The 27,125-nt window shown below is 36.8% G+C and overlaps 2 protein-coding genes across 2 annotated transcripts in view; both read left to right on the top strand.

Annotated features, from left to right (window-relative positions):
- The window catches only part of LOC119875638 (ankyrin repeat domain-containing protein 26-like), a 35,803-nt gene extending 34,038 nt beyond the window's left edge, over positions 1 to 1,765 (top strand). The window contains exon 8 of the mRNA XM_038532056.1: positions 1,589 to 1,765. Coding sequence (XP_038387984.1) covers positions 1,589 to 1,765 — 177 coding nt within the window. The remainder of the gene's footprint in view (positions 1 to 1,588) is intronic.
- Positions 1,766 to 2,075: 310 nt separating this feature from the next.
- LOC119876045 (coiled-coil domain-containing protein 144B-like) lies at positions 2,076 to 26,895 on the top strand. The gene is made up of 9 exons (XM_038529728.1): positions 2,076 to 2,115; positions 6,445 to 6,538; positions 9,806 to 9,837; positions 9,929 to 10,001; positions 14,788 to 14,876; positions 15,967 to 17,067; positions 19,602 to 19,810; positions 26,249 to 26,282; positions 26,666 to 26,895. Exons 6-9 carry the CDS (start codon positions 16,060 to 16,062, stop codon positions 26,834 to 26,836), a joined length of 1,422 nt encoding a protein of 473 aa, XP_038385656.1. The 5' UTR covers positions 2,076 to 2,115; positions 6,445 to 6,538; positions 9,806 to 9,837; positions 9,929 to 10,001; positions 14,788 to 14,876; positions 15,967 to 16,059; the 3' UTR covers positions 26,837 to 26,895.
- Positions 26,896 to 27,125: the final 230 nt, after the last annotated feature.

Genomic DNA, 27,125 nt, shown 5'->3' on the forward strand with positions numbered 1-27,125 from the left:
CCCTTTCTTTTATTTTGTTTTATTTTTTTTCCTTCTTTTATTTTTATTTTGAAAATTTCAGAGTTTTGTGTAGGTTGACATTAATTATATCAGGTTAGTATGTTTTATTTTATTATTTTTTTTAAATTTTTTTATTTATGATAGTCACAGAGAGAGGGAGAGAAAGAGAGACAGGCAGAGGGAGAAGCAGGCTCCATGCACCGGGAGCCCGATGTGGGACTCGATCCCGGGTCTCCAGGATCGCGCCCTGGGCCAAAGGCAGGCGCCAAACCGCTGCGCCACCCAGGGATCCCAGGTTAGTATGTTTTATAGATGACTTTTTAACATCATGTGGTTTTCCTGAGTATTGTCATTTTTTTCTACTCCAAATGTATTTATCTAAAACTTTCTTAATAAGTCCCCTGGGTGCTTCAGATTTGATGAAGTCCCAGACTGAAGACATTATTTCTGACTCTTTGCTCTTCCTGACTTTTAAATCTGCTTTGTCATTTGTTTTCCCCACCGTAATATAAAGCACCATTGGAACACTGAAGCAGAAAAAAAATCCTGGACTCTAAACTTCCCTAAAATTAGGTGACATCACATCCAGGTGACTGGGGTGGCTCCCTTGGTTAAGCATCTGACTCTTAATGTTGGTTCAGGTCATGATCTCATGGTCCCGGTATTGAGCCCTGTGTCTGGCTCTGTGCAGAGTGGAGAGGTTGCTTGAGGATTCTCTTCCTCTTCCTCTGTCCCTCCCTCTGCATGGGCACACACTCTCTCATTCTCTCCAAAAGTAAATAAATAAATCTTAAAAACCACATCCAGTCACTCCACCACATGCAGTATCTTTACTTGCTTAACAATTTTTCACCTCTTATTACCATAATTCACTTTCTCATCTATAATTTTGAAATACTCTTCTCTTTTGGTTCCTTTATGTTCTTTACATTGGTACTAGAGTGACATTTCTAAAATATATATGTGATGATGTAACTCCTGCTTATTTAGTGGATTCCCCAATACCTGAAGGAGAAAGTTCATATCTTAGCATGACTCTGTCTTTTTCAGTTCAGTCCTGATTTTCCAATTATATCTCTTTATCCCATTCCCAATAATTGTGTCCTAGTTTTGCCACATTCTGAGCTACTGTCACTTACTATGTTATTTCCTACTTCATCCTTTTGATCGTTCTACCTTTGCTAGAATGCCCTTCACACACTCCTTGTATACTTTGTCTTTCAAGATATAAGCCTTATCTTTGCAGCATTTCCTGAGCTTCCCATATACAACATTTTTCTCCTTGTGCCTTCACTGAACTCTATTCACTTCACTTCTAGAACTAGACAATGATCCTCTTCTGTTCTTATTTGTTTTTGTCCATCTGTCCCCCTAGTAGCATATAAGGCAGACTCCCTCTTTTATTTATATTTCCATCTTCTCCTAGGATAGTGCCTATGACTTGACAGATACAGTATGTATTTGTCTTTTTGAGGAGTGAGAGAGTAGGTGGATTAATATGATGTTTTTTGAAGCTGTTTTGTGTGTGTGTGTGTGTGTGTGTGTGTGTGTGTGTGTGGTGGTGGTGGTGGTGGTGGTGTTCTTATAGGAAGGAGCAACGAAGCTGGCAATTGGAAAAAAGGACAATGGTATTGATATTATTGAAAGTCCTCCACAAGAGCAAGCAGTTAATGACAATTTGACTTCTGCTGATAGAGCACACAAAAATCATATGAGTGTTAAGTTAGTGAACCTCTATGAGTTTTTTTCTATGCTTACATGCTAGTAAAAAACAATATGAAAGTATGTAGATCCAAATATGTTATCCACTTCATTTCACGAAGTTATTTTTCTTTTACTATCTAAGTATCGCAAACTACTGTGAACTTTTTCTTCCTGAAAATGTTTCATCCCTCTGAAAATCTTATCTCCTATTACTTTTATTTTATTGAAATATTTGTTTTTTTTTTTTTTGGGGGGGGGGTTTATTGAAATATTTGTGAATGTGGATGCGCTTGTATATGTGTTTAGAATTCATAGTAATACATGTTCTCATTAATGTATTTGTGACTATATTTTACAGATAGGATATCAGCTTTAGGACGAGGAGAAGATAGTTCACCTTGGGATTCTGAGGTACCGTCTTCTTATTATTTTAAAATATCATGTCTGGGCAGCCCCAGTGGTGCAGTGGTTTAGCGCCGCCTGGAGCCCCGGGGTGTGATCCTGAAGACCCGGGATCGAGTCCCACATCAGGCTCCCTGCATGGAGCCTGCTTCTCCCTCTCCCTCTGCCTATGTCTCTGCCTCTCTCTGTGTGTGTGTCTCTCATAGATAAATAAATAAATAATTCTTTAAAAAAATAAAAAAATAAAAAAATATCATGTCTGCATTTGCCCATAAAAATAAATTCCTTATACCTTTTACCTGTAATTGATAATTATGTGATAAATATAGTAATAGAGTTCTGCTAATTTGCAAGCTTAACTTAGTGAAAGGTGTGTGGTAGTATGGCAGAAAACTGAGCTTAGAAGTGTTAAGGAACCAGGACGCCTGGGTGGCTCAGTGGTTGAGCATCTGCTTTCTGCTCCGGGCACAGTCCCAGGGTCCAGGGATTGAGTCCCACATTGGGGTCCCTATGGGGAGCCTGCTTCTCCCTCTGCCTGTGTCTCTGCCTCTGTGTGTGTGTGTGTGTGTGTTTCTCATGAATAAATAAAATCTTTTTAAAAATTGTGTTAAGGAATCTTTTTTTATTTCTATATTTCATCCATTTACTCATGAGAGACACACAGAGAGGCAGAGGGAGAAGCAGGATCCACACAGGGAGCCCCACGTGGAACCCAATCCCAGGACTCTGGGATCACGTCCAGAGCTGAAGACAGATGCTCAATCACTGAGCCACCCAGATATCCCAAGTTTGGGTTTTAAAGTTATCTAAAAAGCTAAAGAAAAACTCTAGGTCAACCTATGGTGAAATGTATGATTCTGTGGTGTGTATGGATGTGCAAAACTTCTAATGTGATCTAGACAGAGTTTGGATTATAGTTTTTTAGAAGTATAAATCATATATATTATGTTTATACATTAAATTTATTAGCATATATGTGTATCATATATTATAATTTCCATATTCTATTTTATATATAACACATTTATATATAGTTTGTGTATTATGCATAATGTATAATATCATAATTTATATATTAACTATATATGTAAAGGTTTATTAAAAGCTTTTATGTATTTATTTATTGAGAGAGTGAGTGGGAGGGAGAAGGAGACAGAATCTGAAGCGGACTTCAGTCTGAGTGCAGGGCCCATCACAGGGCTTGATTCCATGACCATGAGATCATGACCTGAGTTGACACCAAGTATTGGATGCTCAACCAACGGAGACATCCAGGCACCCTAAAAGTATTATATTTGGATTGTCAGGTAGATCTACAAGGAGCAGTGGGAGTATAATAACAATGTGGTTTAGTGGTACGTTCATTTATTTTTGTAAAGAATTTATTTATTTATTTATTTATTTATTATTTATTTATTTATTTATTTATTTATTTATTTATTTATTTAAGAGAGAGTACACATGCATGAGCAGGGTAAGGGACAAAGGGAGAGGAAGAAGCAGGCTCCCCCCTCAGCAGGGAGGCTGATGACTTGGGACTTGATCCCAGAACTGACTCAGCCATCGAGGTCCCCATGATTTAGTGGTACTTTAAAAGGTAAAAACATTTGGGATAGTTAAAATAGCATGCATTGAGTATCTTTGTGGCTGCCCTACTTATAGTAACATAGTATAAAGTAATTATGACCTATTCTATGGTGACACCTATGGAAGAAGGTAAAACGGGCCTATGTCTTAGTAGAGGCAGCTGCTCTACAATGGTGTGAGCACTGTATTTGAAGTCAAAAGATGTGCTACCATCCTGGTTCTGTCACTTACTTGCTGTGGGATCTCAGAAAAACTTGTTTAACCTGTTTGAATGTCAGTGACCTCATTCATAAAAATGATACTAATACTTACCCCTTGGGTGTGTGTCATGACCAAATGTGGTAACAAAGGTGATCACCCACTTTGTGAGCTGTAAAGAATGCTCTAGAAATATGAGACAAAAAATGATCACAGCAGTATTTGAGTGACTTACTAAATATAGAGGGCATGGTTTTTAAATGTGAAGATTTCTGAAGGACAGTAAAATGGCAAGTGTTAAGAAAAGAATGGGAAAGTTAGAGTGTACAGGTGGATTTGTAATTTGGGGTATGTTAAGTTTCAGTAGCCTGTGATTAGAGACATTGTGTAGGTGTACAGTTGGCCCTTGAGCAAGATGGGCTTGGGATCCCTGGGTGGCGCAGTGGTTTAGCGCCTGCCTTTGGCCCAGGGCGCGATCCTGGAGACCCGGGATCGAATCCCACATCGGGCTCCCGGTGCATGGAGCCTGCTTCTCCCTCTGCCTATTTCTCTGCCTCTCTCTCTCTGTGACTATCATAAATAAATAAAAATTAAAAAAAAAAGATGGGCTTGAACTGTGTGTCCACTTACAGATGCTTCTCGATAAGTATTTTCTTAATATATTTTATCTTCCTTATGATTTTCTTAATAACCTTTTCTTTATATTTTAAGGATACAGTGTATAGTACATATAATATACAAAGCTTGTTCATTGCCTTTCAGTTATTGGTAAGGTCAACATCAGGTTATAATTTACTTGACCTTCCATGCTCAGTGGCCAAATGAGGGTTAAGAAGTAGCTTAGATCTAGAGAGCATATATATGAGTCTTTTATTGAAATGTTTTGGTTTTTCATATATACGTTTCCTATTTTTAAGTCTAATTGCTCTTAAAGTAGGAAATAAGAGATGAGTAGCTAAGTTTTGGGGGAATCAAAAGTCATTTGTGGATATTTGACTGTCTGGCCATCAACACCCTCAGCCCTTGCATTCTTCAAGATTTGGTACTTAGACCTTCTCAGTGAGATGAGGATGATGATTATGTTTTAGAGAGAGAGAGAGAGTGCGCACACACATGTGAGCGGGCAGGGAGGAGCAGAGGCAGAGGGAGAGGGAGAGAGAGAATCCTAACTTTGCTTCATGCTCAACACAGAGTCCAATGTGGGGTTCGATCTCACGACTCTGAGACCCATGACCTGAGTTGAGATCAAGATTTAGATGCTCAACTGACTGAGCCACCCAGGCACCCCCTCAGTGAGATGATTTTCAGTGTTTCGACCTTAAATACATTTATGTTACTGAATACTAACTATGACCAGGCTGTACAGGTTGTAGTGGTAGGAGCAGAAAAATAAGGAAACTCTGATCCATTATAAGTCACTGTAAGCATTTCATGTAAAAAAAAATGGAAATGTTAGTTTAGGGAATATTGGAGGCATTTGTAGTTAGGATGGGGATGCGAATGGGAGTGGAATTTTGGTAGTGAGAAAAAGTCTCTCTGAGTGTGCCAGAGCTGCCAAGTGACGGGTGGGAAGGATCAGTCGCAAGAATGTCTTGAAGAAGGACATTCTGGACAGAGAGACCATGGAACACATCTGTTCCTTTTACTCTAATGTCTTAGAAGTGACCAGGAAGCAGGAAGACCCACTCCATTGTTATAATCATTGTTATTTTTGTGTGTAGAAAAGAAACTGTGTACTAAAACAAATGCCTGGTACCGTTTAGGTGATTAATCAGTAAATGTTCTTTTTGTGTGTGTGAGTAAAATGAAAGAAGTTTATTCAGTAAAGATACAGAGAAAGCTCTTAGGAGTGAGAGGGGTCCCAGCAGGGTTGCCCTCAATGAATGTTCTTATTCTTCCTTTCTGAAAGCTTACTATACTTTTTGAAGCATTTCATACCTATATCTAAAATCTTTTGATATTATTTAGACATAATTTCAAGAAAAGTTTTTCTTCCTACTTTGCCATTTCATTCAACCATTTTTTCCTACCAATGAAAATTCCAAGCCTTTGTTTATCTAAATGAAGCAGCAGCTACCACAGTGTTCTGTTTATACTCAACATGATGTACTCCGAGGTTTCTTATCATGCCAAGTATCTTATTTTAAGTCTAAAAAACTTTCTGCCATTAGGAACAGTTTAAATTTATAGCAAATGTACTTATTAAAGAATTTGTTTCAATAGTTTTACTGTCCTTTTATCCTGGTGGAAAACACAAAGTAGAGTTAGGTGTTTTGTTATTTCCTTGTTGAAATGTACTTATAAGTCAGTCTTCTTGTCTGTGAAAATATTTACTCTGGCCTTCCATGTTCAGTTAGAGTTAATGGCCAAATGAAGATGAAAAGGTGCACTTAATTGAGATAGCATAGATGAGGTTTTTAAATGTGTTGGTTTTCAATACATGCTTTTCTTATTTGTATGTCTGATTGTGATTAAAGTAGAACATTTGAATATTTTCTTAGAAAAGGATTTGGAAATCTTTATGCAACTCATTATTGATGTTAATTTTAACAGAGTATTTCTGCAAGACTTCCAAAGAAATCTGTTGATTGTTTACCTGGAGCTGCAGATCAACAAGGGCAAAGTATATTCAGTGAACAAGTAGAAGGTAAGAATTGTATTTTATAAAAAGTCATTTGACAGAATGTTGATTTAAAACAGAAATTCTCATGTATCCTAATTTCCAAAGAAAATCACCTATTACATGCATAGAAAGGAGAAAGATGAGAAAAGGAGGGGAGTTCTATATTTTATCAGGTGTCAGCTGCAGATTAAATTGAGAGTACGGCTAAAGGAGCTAAATTACTGGTTCCATTTCCAGGTATTCCAAGACCTAAGGAATGCCTGGAAATAGTTGGAAAAGAGCAAAGAGGGAATGATGAGAATGGCTGAGAGTACAGGGAGTAAATGGAGGAATATAAGCAACGCTTTATAGTGGAAGGTGGTCAAATGAGAGAATTTTTTTAGGAGGAAGAGCAGGGTATCCCTGGGTAGTTCAGTGGTTTGGTGCCTGCCTTCAGCCCAGGACATGATCCTGGAGTCCCGGGATCAAGTCCCACATCAGGTTCCCTGCATGGAGCCTGCTTCTCTCTCTGCCTGTGTCTCTGCCTCTCTCTGTCTCTGTCTCTCTCTCCCTCTGTCTCTCTGTGTCTCTCATGAATAAATAAATAAAATCTTTAAAAAAATAAAAGGAGGAGCAAATTATTTGAAATGTGGGGATATCAGGTGAGCTTCCAGTACCAAAACTTGTCAGAGTAGTATACCAAAATTTTCCCACTCTTAACAGTTTTTCTCGCTGTTGGGAAGACATTATGGATTGACCTAGCTGATTATGTAGAGCTATGTCCTAGTCAGCTATAAATGTATGTATGTTAGGGGTGCCTGGGTGGCTCAGTCAATTGAAGGTCTGCTTTTGCCTTGGGCCATGATCCCCGGGACCTGGGATGGAGCCGTGCTGAGCTGGGAGCCTGCTTTTCCCTCTCCCTTTGTCTGCTGCTCTGCCTGCTTGTGCACGCGCTCTCTGTGTCAAATAAATGAAAACATCTTTTAAATAAATTAATGTGTACCTCAATGTCATATAAAATGGTGGTACTTCATAAGTTAGTATCATTTCGTGCAAAAAATGAAAAAGAATTGGAAGGAAAAAGAGAGCAGGGTCAATTAGGTGGAGATCAAGGAAGCTTTAGCCCTGATAAAAAGTCCGTTAGAACATTTATGACTTTTAATACATCTTCACTTTCAGAATTGATAGTGATGAACTTGAGGCTTGATCCTAGAAGGTTAAGGTAAAGTAATACAGCGGCAGCGTTCAGTATGACCCAGGATTTCTCAAATTGTAGGGAATTGCCTGAGACCTTGTTAAAAATGCACACTGAACATCAGGTCTGGAATCTGCATTTTGACCTCTCAGGCGATGCCAGTGTCTGTGGTCCTTGGGTCATGTGCTCAGTAGCATGGGTATAGACTTTCCTGTAGAGAAATCTGGAAGAGCTGTTGGATAGTTCAAGACATAACAAGGTCAAGAAAAAGCATTATTTTGTTTTTATTTCTGAACATGTTTATAACCAGAGGGGAGCAGGAGATACAGAAATAGAAGGCATAGATGTAAGATACTATTGCTAAACAAAGAGGAAAGAAGTGGTGGAGAAAATCCATAAAACGGTTGTAAAAGCAAAAAAAAAATCAAGACCATAGATCATGAATTACTTTTTAAAAAGATTTATTTATTTATGTTAGAGAGTGAGTGAGCAGGGAGGGGGCAAAGGGAGAGGGAGAGAGAGTCCTTAAGCAGACTCCCTGCTGAGTGAGGAGCCCAGCATGGGACTTAATCCCAGGACACCGAGATCATGACCTGAGCTGAAATCAAGAGCTAGACTCACAACTGACTGGGGCCACCCAGGTGCCCCCAGAAATTACTTTTGAAGACGGGATAGTGAAGGGAAAGAGGGAAAAATGAAAGAAGTCTTAGCTAGGAAATTTTGGAGTTGGTGAGGAAACTCTAGAGAATTCACTTTTTTTTTATGACAGACATAGAGAGAGGCAGAGGGAGAAGCAGGCTCCATACAGGGATCCCAACGTGGGGCTGGATCCTGGGTCTCCAGCATCACACCCTGGGCCGATGGTGGCACCAACCCTTGGTCCACCGGGGCTGCCCGAGAACTCACTTTTTAGATACCTTGAGTTTATTTCTACTGAAACAGATTAGATCACAGCTGCTCCACAAAGAATACTGAGAGCAAATGGAGTGCTAGACTTGGGATAAAACATAGCCACCATTCATCTTCCTCAAATCTATTGGACCTCAAAGATATATGTTGCTTCAATATTCATTATTCAAATGAGACTAATTTGAATATGGAAGCATGGGTGTTCTCTTTTTCAGATAGCTCATTTTGGGGGATGATAACTGTTTCAAAGAAACCTTTTCAAGACTGACATAGTCTACCAAATCAAACTAATTTTGGAAAATAAAGAAATCATAGGGTCCATTCCTTAAATGTTAAAATTGTTACTATCAATAAATATGACACTGATTTTGAAATACAAAAGATTTTTAGTATCTAAAAATTCGGTGGCAATTAAATTGATTTTTTTTTCAGTTTGATAGTCATGGTTCCATATTGAAAGCTTATTATACATTATTTCTTAGATGTGTTTTATATACCTTCTTGCGTGCATGGGTCAAGAAACTTTAACATGGCTAAACTAGAGGATACAAGAAATGTAGGCATACCAGTGGCCCACGTGGGTATAGACAAAAACGAATACTTTTATTGACTATTATCCTACAAGTATATCCAGGCTGATCAATTCATAACACTGTTTTTGGTGACAAATAAATTACGCATTCAATAAATTATGCATTCATCATAACTGCGTACTGCCTAAATTATGGGACAAATTGAAGAACATGGTAAATACTTGTAGTAGAATGGTATCGATGATTCTGCTGTACTGCAATCAGGATGTGCTGTTGCCTTCAGCTTTCACGTTTATCCTCTCAGAGTCCTCATTTGTTCCTCTGATTAAAGATTGCTTTTCTCCCCCATCAATCAGCATGTTCACGTTGGTATATGTGCAACGTTTAGTGATTTCTGTTTTAGTTATTTCATTTGAAACATCATCTTACTTTTGGAATCCTAACTGCATATTATGTTGAACATATATTTCTATTTTTTATAGTATTTATAATGGGTTCCTATTTCTGTCTTGTTGCTGTCTTAATCCACCTTCCTGTCTCTAGAATCAAGACCAAAGCCTAATGTAATCACTTTCAAAGCCAAGCATGAGGATTCAGCTTAATCCTAACTGCATGAATGTATAGTTGGCTTTCATATTTACGTATAATTAACTACATGTCCCTTTTGTGTTTTAGATTCTCCTGGAAAAGATCTTCTTCACTGGAAGGTAAAGCTTTTGTATTTTTATTTTGAATTTTTAACTACAGATTGTATGAAATGCACATTGTTTTAATCATATTGTTTCAATACCCATCCAGTCTACCACTAAAGTGAAAGATTCTGTTCCTAATGAAGCAGTCGCAACGAGTGATAAACAAACACCCAGATCAGGTAAATTTTACAGTACAAATATACCTGTGGAAAGATGTGCACTAAACTGTTGAAATGCCCATCGTCTTCTTATACCAAATTCTTCTTTGTGTGTGTGTGTGTGTGTGTGTGTGTGTATGTGAGACAAATTTAATCGAAGGATGTGACATAAATAAGGTAGATGTCATTGCTGATATCCACGTTTGAACAAAAGATATTTACAAGCATAAGAAAAAGAGATTTTAAAAATGTAAGCTTTAGTTCAAGTTTCTACTTTTAAGTTTTGAAATCCTAATGTCCCTGGTTTGGAATTCCTTTACTTCTAAGGGGTTCCCAGAAGTTAATTATTAGACTCTAAGATTTTTCTGGTGTTCACCATACTTATTTGAATTCTGACTTTTACCCAGAGTAAAGCTTCACTTGCTAACATGTCAGTTGTGTTAAATGAAGTTAAAACTTCATTTCATCTTTGTGTTGTTATATTGATCATTTTAAGCCAAACACTTGTTCTGATTGTGTGTGTGTGTGTGGTGACTTTGATTATTAGAAATGTGGGACGGAATTAGTTGTATCTTAATATTTGGTAGACACAATCTTTTAAAAAAGTAATTCTGAACCTTTTCGGCCTAGGGTTCTTTTCTACTATTTAAAAATTATTGAGCATTCCAAAGAACGTCTGCTTAAGTGGGTTATATCTGTTGATATTTACAATCTTAGAAATTAAAACATTTAAAACACAAGGATACACAATCTCATGTTGTTAGCCATTAGAGCTGTGATCCACTGATCATGCGAGTTGCAATGCTATCACACATTTTATCTTTAGAAAACTTTATTGTACACTTAATAAGGAAATGAGAGTGGAAATGTCAAATAGCATTTAGTATGCTTGTGAAGATAGTTTTCACCTCTTGGATTTTGTGAATCGATGGATCTTGGGACTCTGGGGATTCTCAGATGACATGGGAGAACTGATTTAAACCATGTACAGGGTTCATGGATGCAAAATGATAAAGGGGCCCTTGTGATGAAATGGGCATTAAAGTTTCATTTCTGCATTTCTTGCTTTTTTGTTTCCCTTGTCTTAAAAGGTTTAAATCAGACCAATCTTGTTTACAAAGGGACAATAGTTTTGTTATATATTCATTTTCTGTTTCATGGCTGTTTCATGGCATTTTCTGTTTCTGTTTTTGGATCTCAGTGTGGACTGAGACTTATTTTGTTTTTACATGGAAAGGATTATATTACCCAAGTCTTTGATTTCTCATATAAATATGATATTTGTCCAAAAATTAAATTCTGAGGATGTTGGTGCATTGAGGAGAGACCATCTCATTATTATTAAAGTAGTACCATTCATCACAAGTTTTTTAAATCTCACGTCTTTAGAACACAAAATGCATATTTAAACATAAAATAAATGATTAGACATCAGTTTTGTTACTAAAAACATTCAGACCTTGAAGACTCTTAATTATTAATGGACAGAGCTTTTATGGAATATAGAATATGTAATAGAGCTTGGTGAGTGAATTAAACTGTGTAATAACAGAGAATAAAAAAGAAAATGAGAGAGAGTTAAATTCATCTGTGTGAATGCCAAGTATAGGACATATAAAATATAATTAGCTACGAATGAGTAGTAAGTAGTGTGTCTGGGAGAAGAGCAGGCCTTGTGGCTGTTTCTCTAACAAAAGAATTTGTACAGATTTGTTAAGTTTGTATTGTTGTTTACATTCTAATAAAGGAAACTTTGTTTTCAGATTTTTCTGATTGTGATTCTAGTTTGTCCCTCAGTAATGAGACTTGTCAAAGAACTGGGGATTTGAAAGTTGATAATAAATGCCCATTTGTATCACAACCAATGATCAAAAATGAGTCAGCATCCACAGAATTTGGACAGATGACCTTAATAGATAAAATATTAATATTGGAGCTATGTTTCAGTTAGAGAATTCTATGCTCCATGGCCTGTGTGAATCACTGCTACTAGAAAACAGAGCAAAAAAGGTAAAGAATCAGAGAGAGTTCAGTGTCCTCATGATTTCACCATAGTTCTGATTTTTCAAAAATAATTTTGTGGTAAAATTTACTTTGTGTTTACTCCTTTCATGCAACCTACCACCAAACAGAGCATCTTTCAGCAAGACATTTTTGCATTCTTCCTCTAACCAAAGCCACATATAAATAAGAAAGAGAATTAGGAGGAAATAATTTCTTTTAGGCTCGTATTCAGCTTTCACTTGAGAGTGGGTAGCGGGATTAGATTTAGAATTTGGGGACCAGTTGGGAAAACTAGGTAGAGATGTAAAGATTGTTTACTCACGACGTAGTTTCTTAGCTTTATTTTTATAGCTCTAAATTCATAAGTATTGGTCACACTATATTCACTGTAACAAACAAAAGCACCTTCCCAAACAGAATATTAAGATATTTCCTATATTCGCTATGACTTTATTTTGGAGTTGACTTTCCCAGCAGTAATTGGAATCATTGAGAATTTACTACATAGTGTCCTCTTCTCAGCTGTGTAGGCATAGTCCATCTCCTTGTTTGATTATTTTTATTTTACTTTTTTAGAGAGTGTCAGAAAGTAAGGAGGGAGGGATGGGCAGAAGGAGAAAGAGAATCCCAAGCAGGATCCACACTCAGCACGGAGCCCACTGCGGGACTCAGTCTCTCACAACCCTGAGATCATGACCCAAGCTGAAATCAAGAGTTGGATACTTAACTGGCTGAACAACCCAGGTGCTGTTTTATTATTTTAAATGAGTAAAGAGTTCCCAAGGAATATTGGTTTTAAGTATCAAATATCATTTAAAAAGAATATATGGAAAGTCAGTTCTAATTCTACTAAGATTTTCAGTTGATTAACCACATCTAACATGTGTTCTACTTAATGTATCAGTTAATCCAGTGTCCTTTATCAGTCATATGATCACGTCTGTACTAACATATCGTATAATATTTTTTCACCCCTGTAGTTTTGTTATTTTCTTTCTTCTAGAATTAACTCATTTTCTAAAGATTTTCAGTTATCTCCAGGAGTAGTGAGTATAGGCTGTAAATCCAAGTGTATTGATCTATACAAGTGATTTGTTTGCTGTTACTTCTTTGTGAGCTTGGTAGATCCAAGAAACAGGACTTTAAAAAGAAAACGCCTATAGGCTCCTGTACCACAGGAAAATGTGAAACAAAAACGATTACAAAATACATGCAAGCAACATAAAACAGTTCATGTAAAATATATCTCTTTTCCCTTATGCCAAGATTGTTGTTGATTCACTTAATACAGATTTATTCTGTACTGAGCCCTGATGATTTTATATTCTGAATATTTCTGGAACCATTCTGTCAGTTCAGGTGTGTATCATCTTTGTTTTGCATTACACTTTCTAATTCATCTCCTGTCTTTGATCACAGTACCCCTCACACTCATCCCTCCCCACAGTTTTTAGAGTGATCTGTCTCAAATGCATATACGACCGTGAACCACTGTTGAAAACATATTTATGTCCAGGCATCTTAAAATTACATACAAAGCTTTCATAATCTTGACTTCTGCCTAAGTCTTCATCTTTAGCCCTTTATACCGTCTGCCCTTATCTCTGGTATCCTGAACTGCTAGTGATGTCTTCCTCTGTAATCTCTCTATTTTAGACAAATATTTACCCTGTTGTGTGCTTCTCTCCCTTGTCTTACTACAGCCTTGCATGGTCTCCCCATTTTCTGCCCTCTAATCCCTTTGAATCTGTCTGACGTCACTGTTGCAGTCTCAGTTTAGGCATTATGTCTAGGAAAGCTATTCCTGACACCTTACATCTACGTGCTTCTTTAAACCCGGTCCCCTATCACTTAGTGGGAACTCAGTAAGTAGTACTAAGTAACATAAAGACTTTACTTTTATAAGTACTAAGTAACATGAAGACTGAAAGATGATTTAAGAGATTGTCCCCTACAGGGATGCCTGGGCGGTTCATTCGGTTGAGTGTCCAACTCTTGATTTCAGTTCCAGTCATATCTCAGACTTGTGAGATGGAGCCCCGGGTGGAGCTCAGCACTGGGGGTGGAGCCCGCTCAAGATTCTCTCTCTCTCTCATCGAGATTGTCCCCTACAGTGTAGGAGCAAAAGAACTAGACACATAAAGAAGTAGTTTACAGTTCAGGTGGTGAAGGTGCACTAGAAAAAGCTGTAAGGTATTAAGGTAACCCCAAAGAAAGAGATGCATTTTTATCTGAGAAAGGATAGCCATAATCAAGGATGACTTTACACAGCAGTCTGAGTCCTAAAAGATGCAAGGAAATTTGTCAAGTAGTAGAGGAAAATAATTTCAGAAACGTTTACTTATTGGGCACATATACCCATAGGATGTATGTCCAGTGTATCCCAGAGGATATACACTGATAAAGACATGAAAAGTACTAATAATTTTGGAAATGATGAATAACGGTTGTGGTTGAAGCTTCAGGTGTTGTTTAAGAGGTACTGTTACAAAGTCGAGAATAATCTCTTGTGATTTTATATGTTTCTACTGGATTTTAAACTTTTGTTTCTGATTGTTTTGTTCATGGATGTTAGTGGATGAATTTGTGAATGAATCTTGGAGATGTTTGTGTGCCTTTAACCTGGTGACGTTTAGTATTTCTCAAATGGTTTGTTGAAATTTTAGATAATTAGAAGTATTTCTTAAATATTCAGCTAAAGATGAATTTAAACTCTTCAGTGATAAATGATATTTTCTATTTTTATAGAGGTAATAGCTTTTATCTAACCATTCTAAGTAGTCCATTTTAACTAAATATATAGATTTGTCATCAGAACCAGACTTAGAAGTGGCATCACAGCAAAAGCAAGAGCAAGAAAGGCCTGATAAAAGTGAAAATAACCACCCCCAGGTATGTAAAGCTTTAAATTTAAATTTCTGATTTTATATTGTTTTCCCTGCTTTTCTAATATTACATGTTTCAAGTGAAACTCTTTGAGTGGATATATTGAAGTCAATAGAGTATAATTTAATATTTAGTTTTTATAAAATTTTACGAGTTACAAAACTTAAAATGCTATGATTTTTAGTAACTAAGTTTAGCTAAACTTCATCCTTGGAATTTAGGCAAAAAAAATCTTTTGAGACAAAAATAATTCTAAATATTCTTTGCTTCTTCTATTTTTGTAACTTCTTTACATGATAAAGAAGGTAGCATCAAATATTGAGTCATGTTTAAGCAGTTGAAATTATGAGCAGTATAACAATGATGACTACTGACTTAGACTCATGTACAAGGAGTGATTATTCTCAGTGGTTCAAAGTGTCTAGTTCTCTATTTCCAGTTACAAATGCCAAGATTAAAGATTTATTCTGCTTTGTGATCTCTGTGTAGTTGACTTGAGAGAATGGGGTCGTGAAATCAGCACGATCGCCTATGTAGAATCACACCTTCCAGGATGGGACCTTTGTAGTTGGATTATAAACAATAACTCTTTCAGTTATTTCAGCACAGGAAATCCATATTATTAATATTTTTCTTATCCACTCTCAGTGGACATTACCATATATTAGAGCTGGATACAAGCAGATAATCTATAGCGATGTCTAACACTATCATAGTATATAATTTAAATTAAAATATAGGAATTTATTTTTCTTTGATGTTAATTGATATTTGCCCCCCAAAAATATAGTTTGCCTATTATCTAGGTTTCAAACTTGTAAAAACTCCTGAAATGCATTGTCGGGGCTCACTCTTTAAGATACAAGGGAATAAAGTGTTTTTAAGTTTGTAACATTAAAAATCATCTGATTCATTTTTTGGTAGATGTAACTGTATTGAATTGTTTAGTTAAGAAAAACCTGACAAAATATAAGTGAATGGATTTATGCTTTTCTTCTGTCCTCACTTCTTAGTTATAATCCAGTGACTTAGGAACAGCTAATAACTAAATTTTAATTATTTTCTATTTTTCTTTGTCCGTATTTGATTACCTAAGGATAAAGTTATTTTACAAACATGTATCCTGGCTGAAAAGACATCTGAAAGCCAAACCAAGCAAATTAACATTCCACTTGTGCAACTGCAAAATATGGCTCGAGAACCAGAAATGAATATGGAATGTGATAGACACGGTGATAGATCTGTACATTCAGAACATCCTCGTGTGCACAAGAAGTATGAGGAGATACAGATGAAACAAGGCAAATTAGATTGGAAAAATAATGTGAAACGCATGAGCAGAGAGTTAAAGCAGAAGATTGGTAAAACTTGTGAAAAGTACCAAATTATTACTCATCCTAAGTTAGAACAACTACGTGGTAATTCTAAAGAAGCAGACGTAAAGGAAATACCTCCTAATGTGACAAAAGTTACACTTGATTGTGAGGAAAAAGATGAATTGGGAGTGTCTGTCTCTGTAGTACCTCAGGCCTTTCCTGAACAAAAAGAGCCTAGTCTCGAAAATGCTATTCTCTCTCATTCATACTCTGGGTCCCCAGACTATGCTTGCCAGTCATCTTCTAAGCTCTCTTCCCATGAAAATGATAACAAACCAGGTGAGCATGTTTTTAACAAAAATGAGAGTCTTGATAGCGATCCAGAAAATAAAAAACTAAGGAACCCACTAGTTACATTTGAAGTGAAAGAAGACCAAGAGTTTGACATGCAGATGGCCAAAAGTTTGAACCAAAATACCACCAATAGTAAATTAGACACTGGATATATCCCTCCGTATAGTGACCCAGAAAGCCTTTTTGATTTGCGGCTTGCCCACTCCAATGTGGCGAAACAAATGATTCAGAAGAAAAGGCATGATACTTCTGCTATTACAAACACTTACAAGAAAACAAAACCAATACAAGACTCTTTCCAGAAGCCATTAGATGCAGATAATGACAGTACTAATAACTATAAAACTACGGAACCTGCATTAGAAAATGTGAGTTCTTCACCACGTCCTTTCAGAACATCAAAAGTATATCAAAAAGAAGAATTACAGCAAGATATGCAAAATCTGCAAAGGTTTAAGAATGAGAAAGGCATGTTACAAGTAGAACTCCTGGCTTTGGAAAAAGAGAAAGTTGAACTTCAAAAAGAGGTAGAGAGATTCACTTTGCTGCTGCTCTTTTGATTTTTTTGTCTTTGTCAATTATCTGAGCCATTTTGATTTTCCGCTTAAGAAAAAAGCTCATGTATAAAATGGGGTCATCTGAATATATAATTGTGTTCAGAAATAATATTATTTCTGCTATCTAAATGATAGGAATGCAGGAAAACATAAGATTTGTGTTCCTTAAGTTTCTTTTCAGTTTCCCAAGTGGCGTGTGAACTGGGAAGCTCTTTTCGCTATGCACCCTGTGACCTCATGAACCAGAGTAACCGTAGAGAAAATTGCTTTAAAAATGCGATTATCTTGGGGTGCCTGGGGGGCACGGTCAGTTGAGAGTCCTAGTCTTGTTTTTGGCTTGGGTTGTGATGTCAGGGTTGTGAAGAGGAGCCCCACGTCAGGCTCTGTGCTCAGCATGGAGTCTGCTTGAGTTTCTCTCTCCCGCTGTGCCTCTCTCATGCTATCAGTCTTGTTCTCTAAAATACATAGATCTTTAAAAAATATATCATAATATCTAGGATTTTTATCTATTGGCTTAAATATAAGTTGCACTTCTATAAACAATAAAATGGAAAAGAAGTTGGGATGCCTGGGTGGGTGGCTCACCTGTTGAGTGTCTGCCTTTGGCTCAGGGTATGATCCCGGGATCTGGGATTGAGTCCCACATCAGGGTTCCCTGCATGGAGTCTGCTTCCCCCTCTGCCTGTGTCTCTGCTTCTCTGTGTGTGTGTCCCTGATGAATAAATAAATAAAATCTTTAAAATAAATGAATACATACCATGGAAAAGAAGCAATAACTAAGGGAAGGGATATAAACAAATATTTCATCTAAACCAATCTATTTATTGCTTCTGTTTATTGCTTCAGTATGTGTAGTCTTCTCTGCTTTCCTCAAACTCTTGGAACTTCAAATTCCAACACGACCACTTTTTGAGAACAAATATTTGCATTATCACCAGTTTTTTTCTCCCATGTTTTTAAAAACAGACTCCTTTTTTTCTTTTAGGATTTATTTATTTATTTACTTATTTATTTACTTATTTATTTGAGTGTGTGAGCAGGGTGAAGGGGGTAGAGGGAGAGAGAAAGGGAGAGAAGCAAACTCCCCAGTGAGCGTGGAGCCTGAAGCGGAGCTCAATCCCATGACCAGGAGATCATGACCTGAACTGCAATCAAGAGCTGGAGGCCCAACTAACTGTGCCACTCAGGCATCTCCTCTACATTAAAAAAAAAAAAAAAATTTTTTTTTTTAGATTTTATTTGACACCGAGAGAGAGAACACAAACGGGAGCAGGTGTAGGAGGGAAAGGGAGAAGCACGCTCCTGGTGGAGCAGGAAGCCTGATGCACGGGTCTTGATCCCAGATCCCGGGGATCATGACCTGAGCCAAAGGCAGATGTTTAACTGACTGAGCCACCCAGGTGACCACGTGTGTGTGTGTGTGTGTATACACATATATGTGTTTGTTTAATCATCATTCTCAGGTGTTTTTGTTGAATCAAACCTTTACATTTTGTTTAATAAAGTATGATATATTTTGACACATACGACTTTTATCATGTAGGTAGCATAGATTTTCAGCAAACCTTCAGTATTTGACTCTAAGGGAGAAAACTGATGTTTGAGGTGAAAAATAAACAAAATCTAGAGATATCCTCCATTAAAATAAAAATTAGCTAAGCGCCTCATCCCCAATTAAGGTATTAAATTACTGTGCCAAAGTCACACTGCTGATTAATAAACTTGTTGGGTCATTTATTTGATTCAGCATCAAGGAATTGTATCATCTCTTTGATGCTAGGTAATGCCACTTTAGGAACTTTGGACAAATCATGTAACCTTTTTTGGTTTTATTCCCATTATCAATAGAAAATGGGATTAAAGTTGATAATTACTTTTATACCCTCTAGCTATAAAATTTTATGGTTATGGAATGTGAAATTTGGGGAGCATTACTCATTTCCCAAAATTCTACACTAATATCAGTTTTGCTCCTTTTATGTTGTGGTGAACTTTGGTTCACATATTTTAATGAACACTGTGACTTTTTTGATAGCCCTGGGATCCAAATGAAAAAAGAATTATAAAAGGCAGTTGGGGAAAGAATAGCTCAGTGCAGAAATGGAAAGCTTCGTCTTTGTTCCTGGAGCATCACAATGTCACATCCTTTGAATCTGTCGGTGTAAGCAAAATCCAGATGGTAAAGACGGAAGAGGACAGATTTTTGTGTCTTTTTATTTCTTTATATCTGCTGGTCAGATGGGGAGAAGTTGGGAATGTTAGGTGGCAAAGTGTAGATATGAACACAAAATTAAGAAAGTCCTTTTTGGAATTCTGGAAAATTATGTTGTTCTATTCCAACAGAAATGAAGCAGAATTTCCAAAAATTGCAATTACATGTAATGATAAAGTTAAGTGCAAGATAGTTTTATTGATTAAAATTACATTAAAGAGTCAAATGATACAATTAATGAAAAAAGTTCTTTTTAATGAATGAAGTTGTAACTATCAAATTTCCATTCAAGACTGGAAAAGAAAGGAAGCAGCACACGAGTAATAAAATGGAAGGAGCAGAAAACATATATGCTGCTGCTGCTGCTGCTGCTCCTGTTCTTGGTACTGCTCTTGCTGTTGCTGCTGCTGCTGCTCCTGCTGCTGGACTAATTCAACAAAGAAAGACTGGAGAAACTGATAACCACCTGTTTCCTACTACGCAGAATGAAGATTCTGATAGGTAAGCCTATAGCAATATTTAAACAGTAGATAATTATTATTTTTCTATAAAACAAATTCTGTTTGGAACTAATGTTCATGTTTAACACATTTTATATTTTTAGTAGAGATATTCCACCCAGGGTGCTAAACAGAAAAAGGCAAAGACCTTAAGGTATCAAATTGTTTTGCAGGCATAGTGATAAATATTTAACTAAAAAAAAAAAATAACCTAGGTTAGCAAATGTAAGGAAAAAGTCATTCTCATACACTGTTAGGTGAAAATTGTCAGATCCGTTGCACCTGAGTGGCTAAGTGGTTGAACGTCTGCCTTTGGCTCAGGTTGTGATCTCGGGGTCGTGGGATCGAGTCCTGCATCAGGCTTCCCATGAGGAGCCTGCTTCTCCATCTGCCCATGTCTCTGCCTCACTCTGTGTCTCCTGAATAAATAAATAAAAATCTTTAAAAGAGAGAGAGAGGAAGAAAATTGACAAATCCTTTCTGAAGAGTGATGTAGCAGTGCATTTCATATTTCACATATGCTGTCCCTATATCCCAACGGCTTCATTGCCAGGAGTAGATCCTATAGGAAAACATGACTTGTGTCAACACTTAGACACACATATTCTAAGAACATTTATTATATATTATTATATTTATAAAATTTGACAGATATATTAAGAATACTTAAACATGTTACATATATATGTTAAGATTATCTATCAAAAACTTGGAGGGAGTCTAACTCTCCATCCATAAGGAAGTAAGTTTTCACACCTATAAAATAATGCAGCATGTAACTATCTGAGAAAATGAATTTAGGTCTGCAGGGTTTTGATTGTTTAACAAATTTAAAATTTTTAATTTTTATTTTTATTTATTCATGAGAGACAGAGAGAGAGAGAGGCAGGCAGAGACACAGGCAGAGGGAGAAGCAGGCTCCATGCAGGGAGCCTGATGTGGGACTCGATCCCGGGACTCCAGGATCACACCCTGGGCTGGAGGCAGGCGCTAAACTGCCAAGCCACCCAGGGATCCCCCAAAGTATATTTAAAGTGTTTGGTTTGATGTCTTACAATAACTTTAGAATACTTTTAATATCTGCTGAGTTGCAAAAGGAAGTTACCTGCTACACTGGCACTCTACCTTATTACCAACAAAACTGCTAATTATTAGGTTTTTGGTTTTGGTTCCCAATGCACGAGTGCTCAAATGTTGGACTCTCAAATTGATCTGAATATTACTACGAAGAGATTTCACATGGCAACTTGTCCCATATTCTGTATAAACATTTGATCCCTATGCTATAAACCAAGAGGTTGTTAATGCAGTGAATCTTCTTTTTCAGGCACTTTGCATACAGGCTATTATTTTTCCTTTAAAAATGTTTTTAAGATTATTTATTTGAGAGAGAGAGTGTGTGAGTGCAGGGAGCGGCAGAGGCAGAGGGAGAAGCGGGGAGCCTGAAGTGGGGCTGATCCCGGGACTCCAGGGTCATGATCTGAGCCGAAGGCAGACGCTTTACCGACTGAGCTAACCAGGCGCCCCTTATTCTTCCATTTTAAAGAGCATATATTTCAACATGCACCACATCAAATTTTTCAATAGTGACTTCATATTATATAATCTTCGAAAATTCACTTTCCATTAATTCTAAACACAGTGGATCTATTAAAACATAAGTCAGATTATGTCCTCCTCTGCTCAAAACCTAATGGCCTCCCATTCACTCAAGTTCTTTCTAATAGCTACAAGGCCTTATGTGACTTGTTCATCTCGGGTCCCTCCCTATCCTTTCCTCCCTCTGTCTCTCTGATTTGAACTACTTTCTATCCCTTTCCTTCTGTTCAGCCACACTTGAATTTCTCACTATTCTTACCCCCCACCCTCATTATAAACACTTCAGGCATACCTCTGTACTTGCTATAAACTCTCTGTGGAGTGCTTTTCTCTCAGGTATCCTCATGGCTTACTCCTTGCTCCCTCTTTTTCTCCCTGGTTTTTGCTTCAAGGTCACTTTCTCAGCAAGGCCCTTCTTGGTTTATCCTGACTAGTATTTCGACCACCCCTTTTGCTACAACACATTGAAATTTGATTTCTCTGCTTTAGTTTTTCTCCTCTCATACTGTGTAGTTTGCCTAGGTAGTTTATTGTTACTATGTTTACTATCCTCGTGAGTAGGGTTTTTTCTGTTCATGGCCGTGTCCTCAGTGCTTAGAGAACATTCTAGCATATATAGTGCTATTCAATAAATGTTTGTTGAGTGAATGGAGTTTAACTAAACCGTGTGTATTGTTTTTAACATAATACCAATTCTCACTTAAACAGAAAGAACGGCTGGCATGGATCCATTCTGACAATTTAACCTGTCCGTTATCTGCATTTTGTGGATTACTTGGGCCTAATCTTGTGGTTACTTGCTACTTATTCTTTTACTGGTATTTATGTTAGTTTTAATTATAGTAGAATGGAACAAAGGAAGAGCAAACTTCATTTATGTTTCATTAAGGAAAATGAAATGTGGTGGTAAATTATTATAGGACTTTAAACATTTTTGCCAGAGGATATGAGCCCTCAATATCTGAAATATAAAGGTGAAGTCGGAATTTACTGCTGACTAATAAGAGGGAGCTATGCTGGCCACTTACAGTCTTTTCTGACAGAGTAGTCTTCACTTTCTATATACAGTTTCAGGAAAAGTGGAGTTTAAGACTTGGGAGACTTTTCAGAGAATTAAGTGGTTTGTCATCATCTGAAGCACCATGGTAATTTGGGTAAGACTGTTGATTGGTTGGCACTCAAGGCATGCGTATTGGAGTGATTTTGTCCCACATTGGCTATACTTCATGAGGGAGAAGCTGACATTGGTTGGCTAGTGAGTGAGGACAGATGGCATTGATCATTACAAACATTTAAAACTGGTTCTGATGGGTTCTCGTTACCATGGCTGCATGTTAGCATTCCCCCGCCAACATAACTTTGAGGTGTCTTTAACCAGTTGTTTTCTATTTAAAAGTTGCTTCTATTAACTGTTTTCAAAATGAAAGCTATTTCGTATCCATAATTACAGATTTACTTCTGAAATTTGGGTCGAGAAGAATTGTTTAATAATTGCTTTCAGGAAGATCCATCTTTTTTGGATGTTTAATTTAACTAGAAGAGTTATCTGTATGGCAGTTTTAAAACAGTAATTGCTGGTTTTGTTTTTTTTTTTTTCAGTATTGATAATCTCCTATGGAAAAATTCAGTCTTTTTGTAAATTTACATAGCTATATGCTCATAATATTTTCTTGCATGTATTTAGTCCATGAAAAAAAATATAATTTTCTGTTGGTAAATCAGCTTTTTGTATTAGGATTAGATACTAGGCTAAAAGTATGCACAAGTTACCAAAACATTTTCTTTTTCTTTGTCCCTTTAAAATTATTTTTAAAAATGTATTTATTAGAGAGAGAGAGAGAGAGAGAGAGAGAGAGAAAGAAAGAAAGAAAGAAAGAAAGAAAGAGCGAGCAAGTGGGGAGAGAGAGAAAGAGATGGAGAGAGGATCTCAAGCAGACCTGGGGGTGATTCCACGACCTTGAGATCATGACCTGAGCCAAAACCAAGTCAGACACTTAAACTGACTAAGCCCTTCCAGCTATTCATTAAACTTCTCATTTTGTTTATGTAGTGTATTCCTCATTTTATTGAATTAACTGTTTTTTAAAGATTTTATTCATTTATTTTAGCGAGAGAAAGTGTGTGAGCTAGGGGGGAATAGCAGAGGGAGAGGGACACTGTGCTGAGTGTAAGCCTGATGCAGGGCTCAATCTCATGACCCTGAGATGAAATCAAGCGTCAGACACTTAATTGCCTGACCCACCCAGGCACCCCTGAATTGGCTTTTTGTGTTTTCTGGTAGCTCCTTGAATTTCCTTAAGACTGAGATTTTGAAATCTTTCTTGGATAAATTACAGATCTCCACGTGTCTGAGATTGATTACAGGAAGATTATTGTAATCCTTTGTTGGTGTCATATTTCCTTGATTTTGTCATATCCTTTTGCATTGCTGTCTTTGCCTTTGAAGTAGCAGTCACCTCCTCCAGTCTTTAATGACTACCGCTCCCATGTGTCCAAACCTGATTGTTTTGCTCTGGTGATGTGCTAGAACTTCTCTACAGGAAAGCTGGTTTTCCACGAAGACTCTCTACCCCCATGGGTGATTATCTAAGTGTTTTCCAGGGGCTCCCAGATGGTGGCTGTGAGGGTGAGGGTGGCGCCAATTTATGGGCTTTTGCCGGATCCACAGCTGGGTGTGTAGTGCGTATGCCTGTTACCCGATGCATGGGCAGATGAGACTTTTCCCCCGTGCCTTGGTGAATGGCACTTGATTCCACAGGTCCTACACAGGCAGTTTTGTCCCCACAAATGACATTGTATCATAATTGTATATGTGTATTTCCTTGCATATGGTTGCACTTCATACTGTTCTATGAATTAATAAATGAATTCAGATGGGTAACAGATGTTTACAAAAAAATATTTTTATTCCTTACCAGTAAAATTATTAGAAAATATTGGCTTTCTAATGGATATTTTAATTGGATTTTTGTTTTAAGTAATGATCCTGGTTTGTCTATCATGGAAATAAAGATAAAAATGTAAAGTGGGCATCAAAAGCATCTGTGATTACACCAGGCTTTGAGGAGGCCGATTCCCTAACTGGTAGTCTACTACGAGTGAGTAATGACAACAGTCTAAGTGAAATGGATTAGGATGAAAGAAGGTAAAATCCCATAAATTCTTTATTTCCCTCTGAAGGAACGTTAACTATGATTATTATATAAGTAAAACACTGTAATATAGTGTCGTACAGGCTGAGGGAAGAAATACTCAAGTATATCAAAAACACCACTTGATAGGTTAGGATGAGGAGGAGTGACTTTTTTTTTTTAAGATTTCATGTATTTATTTGTGAGAGACAGAGAGAGAGGCAGAGACATAGGCAGAGGGAGAAGCAGGTTCCCTGTGGGGAGCCCAAAGCAGAACTCGATCCCAGATCAGGATATGAGTTTTGTGGTAAGAGGTTGTTTATTTAGAATCAGTTCCATCGTGCAGTATTCTCATATAATTGAATATTCAGATACTATCCTTCATCGATTGAAAAAAAAATATATATATATAAAATAGTAAATATACAGACACATAGGCGATTCTGAATAGAACTAATCATTTCTTGATAGGTTTGAAGGTATTCAGTACCTTTGACAGTATCATGAATAGCTATGATTTTGTGAGGGGCTTTGGAGTATCTGATTATATTAAGTTAATATTTGTTTACGTTCTGGGGAAAGGGGAATGGTTTTGTTTATTTACAATATGTTTATTTACAATTGAAAAACTATTCATCTATCATAGATTATTACTTTTGGATTATAAAGTTCTAAATTACAAGAGCCACGGTTACTGTACCAGCAGCGTCATTGACACATATTGTGTGCTTCATGAGTAATTGTTGAATCCATGAATGAACATTTGAATGAGTAAAGGAATGCCCATTAATGAACTTCTTTAGACGAATTAAATCTTTAGTTTATTGAAAGTAGATTTTCAATACTGCCTAGGTATGAAGTGTTTTAATTAAAAATGTGTGTGGGATGCCGGGGTCGCACAGCAGTTGAGTGTCTTGCCTTGGGCTCAGGGCGTGATCCTGGGGTCCGACACCAGGCTCCTTGTGGGGGAGCCTGTTTCTCCCTCTGTATGTCTCTGCCTGTCTCTCTCTGCTGTGTCTCTCTAGTGAAGGAATAAATAAATAAAATCTTTTAAAAAAATAAAAAATTAAAATGTATGTAAGATCAGAAATTATTTCTAGAATAATTATAGCTAGAAATGGAATAATACTATAGATTCAATGTATCCACATTACTTAAGAATATTAACTTACTTTTACCACATATTTTAAAACACATGTTTGGAAGGGACATTTCCTGGACTTGAGTTCTGGGTGGTCTGCTCCTACAGGTGTATGGGCTTGGGGAGGTTCCTTAGAATTTCTGTGCCTCATTTGTCCTGTGAAAAGCTACCCAGTATAATTGCCTACTTCATACGGTTTGTGTAAGGCCTAAAACCCTTTAGGATATGTAAACTGTCCCAAATAATGCATAGTAGTTGCACAGTAAAACTTCAAAACACTAATATCACGATTATTTAAAAAGGGCTTATGTCATTAAAAAAACAGTTTGCACTTTCCAAATTGATTTAGTGAAAACTTGTTTTTATTGAAAATGACAACAAAAAATGTGGTATATTTACCCCTATCAAATAATGTAAGTAACATTATGATTTTCCTTTACTTTTGCAATTTTGATCTAAATTTAATACTTTGTTAATATTGCTATTAATATTGCTTAGATATGCTTTAAATATTCTTTGTATTTTAAGTATTTAATATTTTCCTGAAAAGAATCCTTCCTCTTTTTAGACCTGCAAAGAAAACATCTAAGGAAAAGAACAAGGTAGACAAACAAAATATATAATTCTATTTCATTTATGATATATTTTTATTATATTATAATTCTATTTCATTCATGATATATTTTTATTATATTATTTTGATATTTCATATTTATCAGAAACATTATTCCGTGGTAAAAAAAATTACTTTATGAAACGCATAGTGAAAAAATGAAAATTTTCCTTTGTTGTATAGACATCTGCTGTGAAAAAATTATTCAGAAACACCAATTATTGATAAAGGTCTTTTTGATAAAAATCAGTTCTTTTAAAAAGTACCTATGTTTTTGCTTTTATAAAAAGATGGATATTTATCATCTTTCTACACTTAGTATATTTTATAAATATTTGGATGACATTTTGAAATAGTATTATTTATTTGTAGGTCAAAAAGCAAGTGAATTCTGCGGAGCATCTTGATGACGAGCATCTTGATGACTTAACTCAGTCATCTGAAGCAGCTTCAGAGGATTGCAAGTTGCAATACTCTGATTATAAGAGTTCCCTGTTGCTCATTGAACTTGGCATGGATTGTAAAGGTAGGGCCGTCGTATAAATATAAAGCCTTTTTCTGTATATATGGTTGTAGTAATATGTGCACATCTCGTCTAGCGCTGCGCCACACAACACTGAGGAGTTATAGAGCTACTCATCTCAGAAGTATGTTTTATATTAAAATAGAGAACTATTGAATACTCTCAGCCAAAGAACTATAATTTCCAGGGATCCCTGGGTGGCGCAGCGGTTTGGCGCCTGCCTTTGGCCCAGGGCGCGATCCTGGAGACCCGGATCGAATCCCACGTCGGCTCCCGGTGCATGGAGCCTGCTTCTCCTTCTGCCTATGT

This window comes from Canis lupus, chromosome 2 (genome assembly GCF_011100685.1).
Source record: "Canis lupus familiaris isolate Mischka breed German Shepherd chromosome 2, alternate assembly UU_Cfam_GSD_1.0, whole genome shotgun sequence".
Classification (NCBI taxonomy): domain Eukaryota; kingdom Metazoa; phylum Chordata; class Mammalia; order Carnivora; family Canidae; genus Canis; species Canis lupus.

What these genes read in the sequence shown, in the direction of transcription:
- LOC119876045 (XM_038529728.1), top strand. Translation starts at nt 16,060, where the DNA reads ATGGCTCGAGAACCAGAAATGAATATGGAATGTGATAGACACGGTGAT. An exon ending in AAGTTGAACTTCAAAAAGAG is followed by an intron (nt 17,068 to 19,601) that starts GTAGAGAGATTC and finishes TTTCCATTCAAG; the next exon opens with ACTGGAAAAGAAAGGAAGCA. An exon ending in CAGAATGAAGATTCTGATAG is followed by an intron (nt 19,811 to 26,248) that starts GTAAGCCTATAG and finishes TCCTCTTTTTAG; the next exon opens with ACCTGCAAAGAAAACATCTA.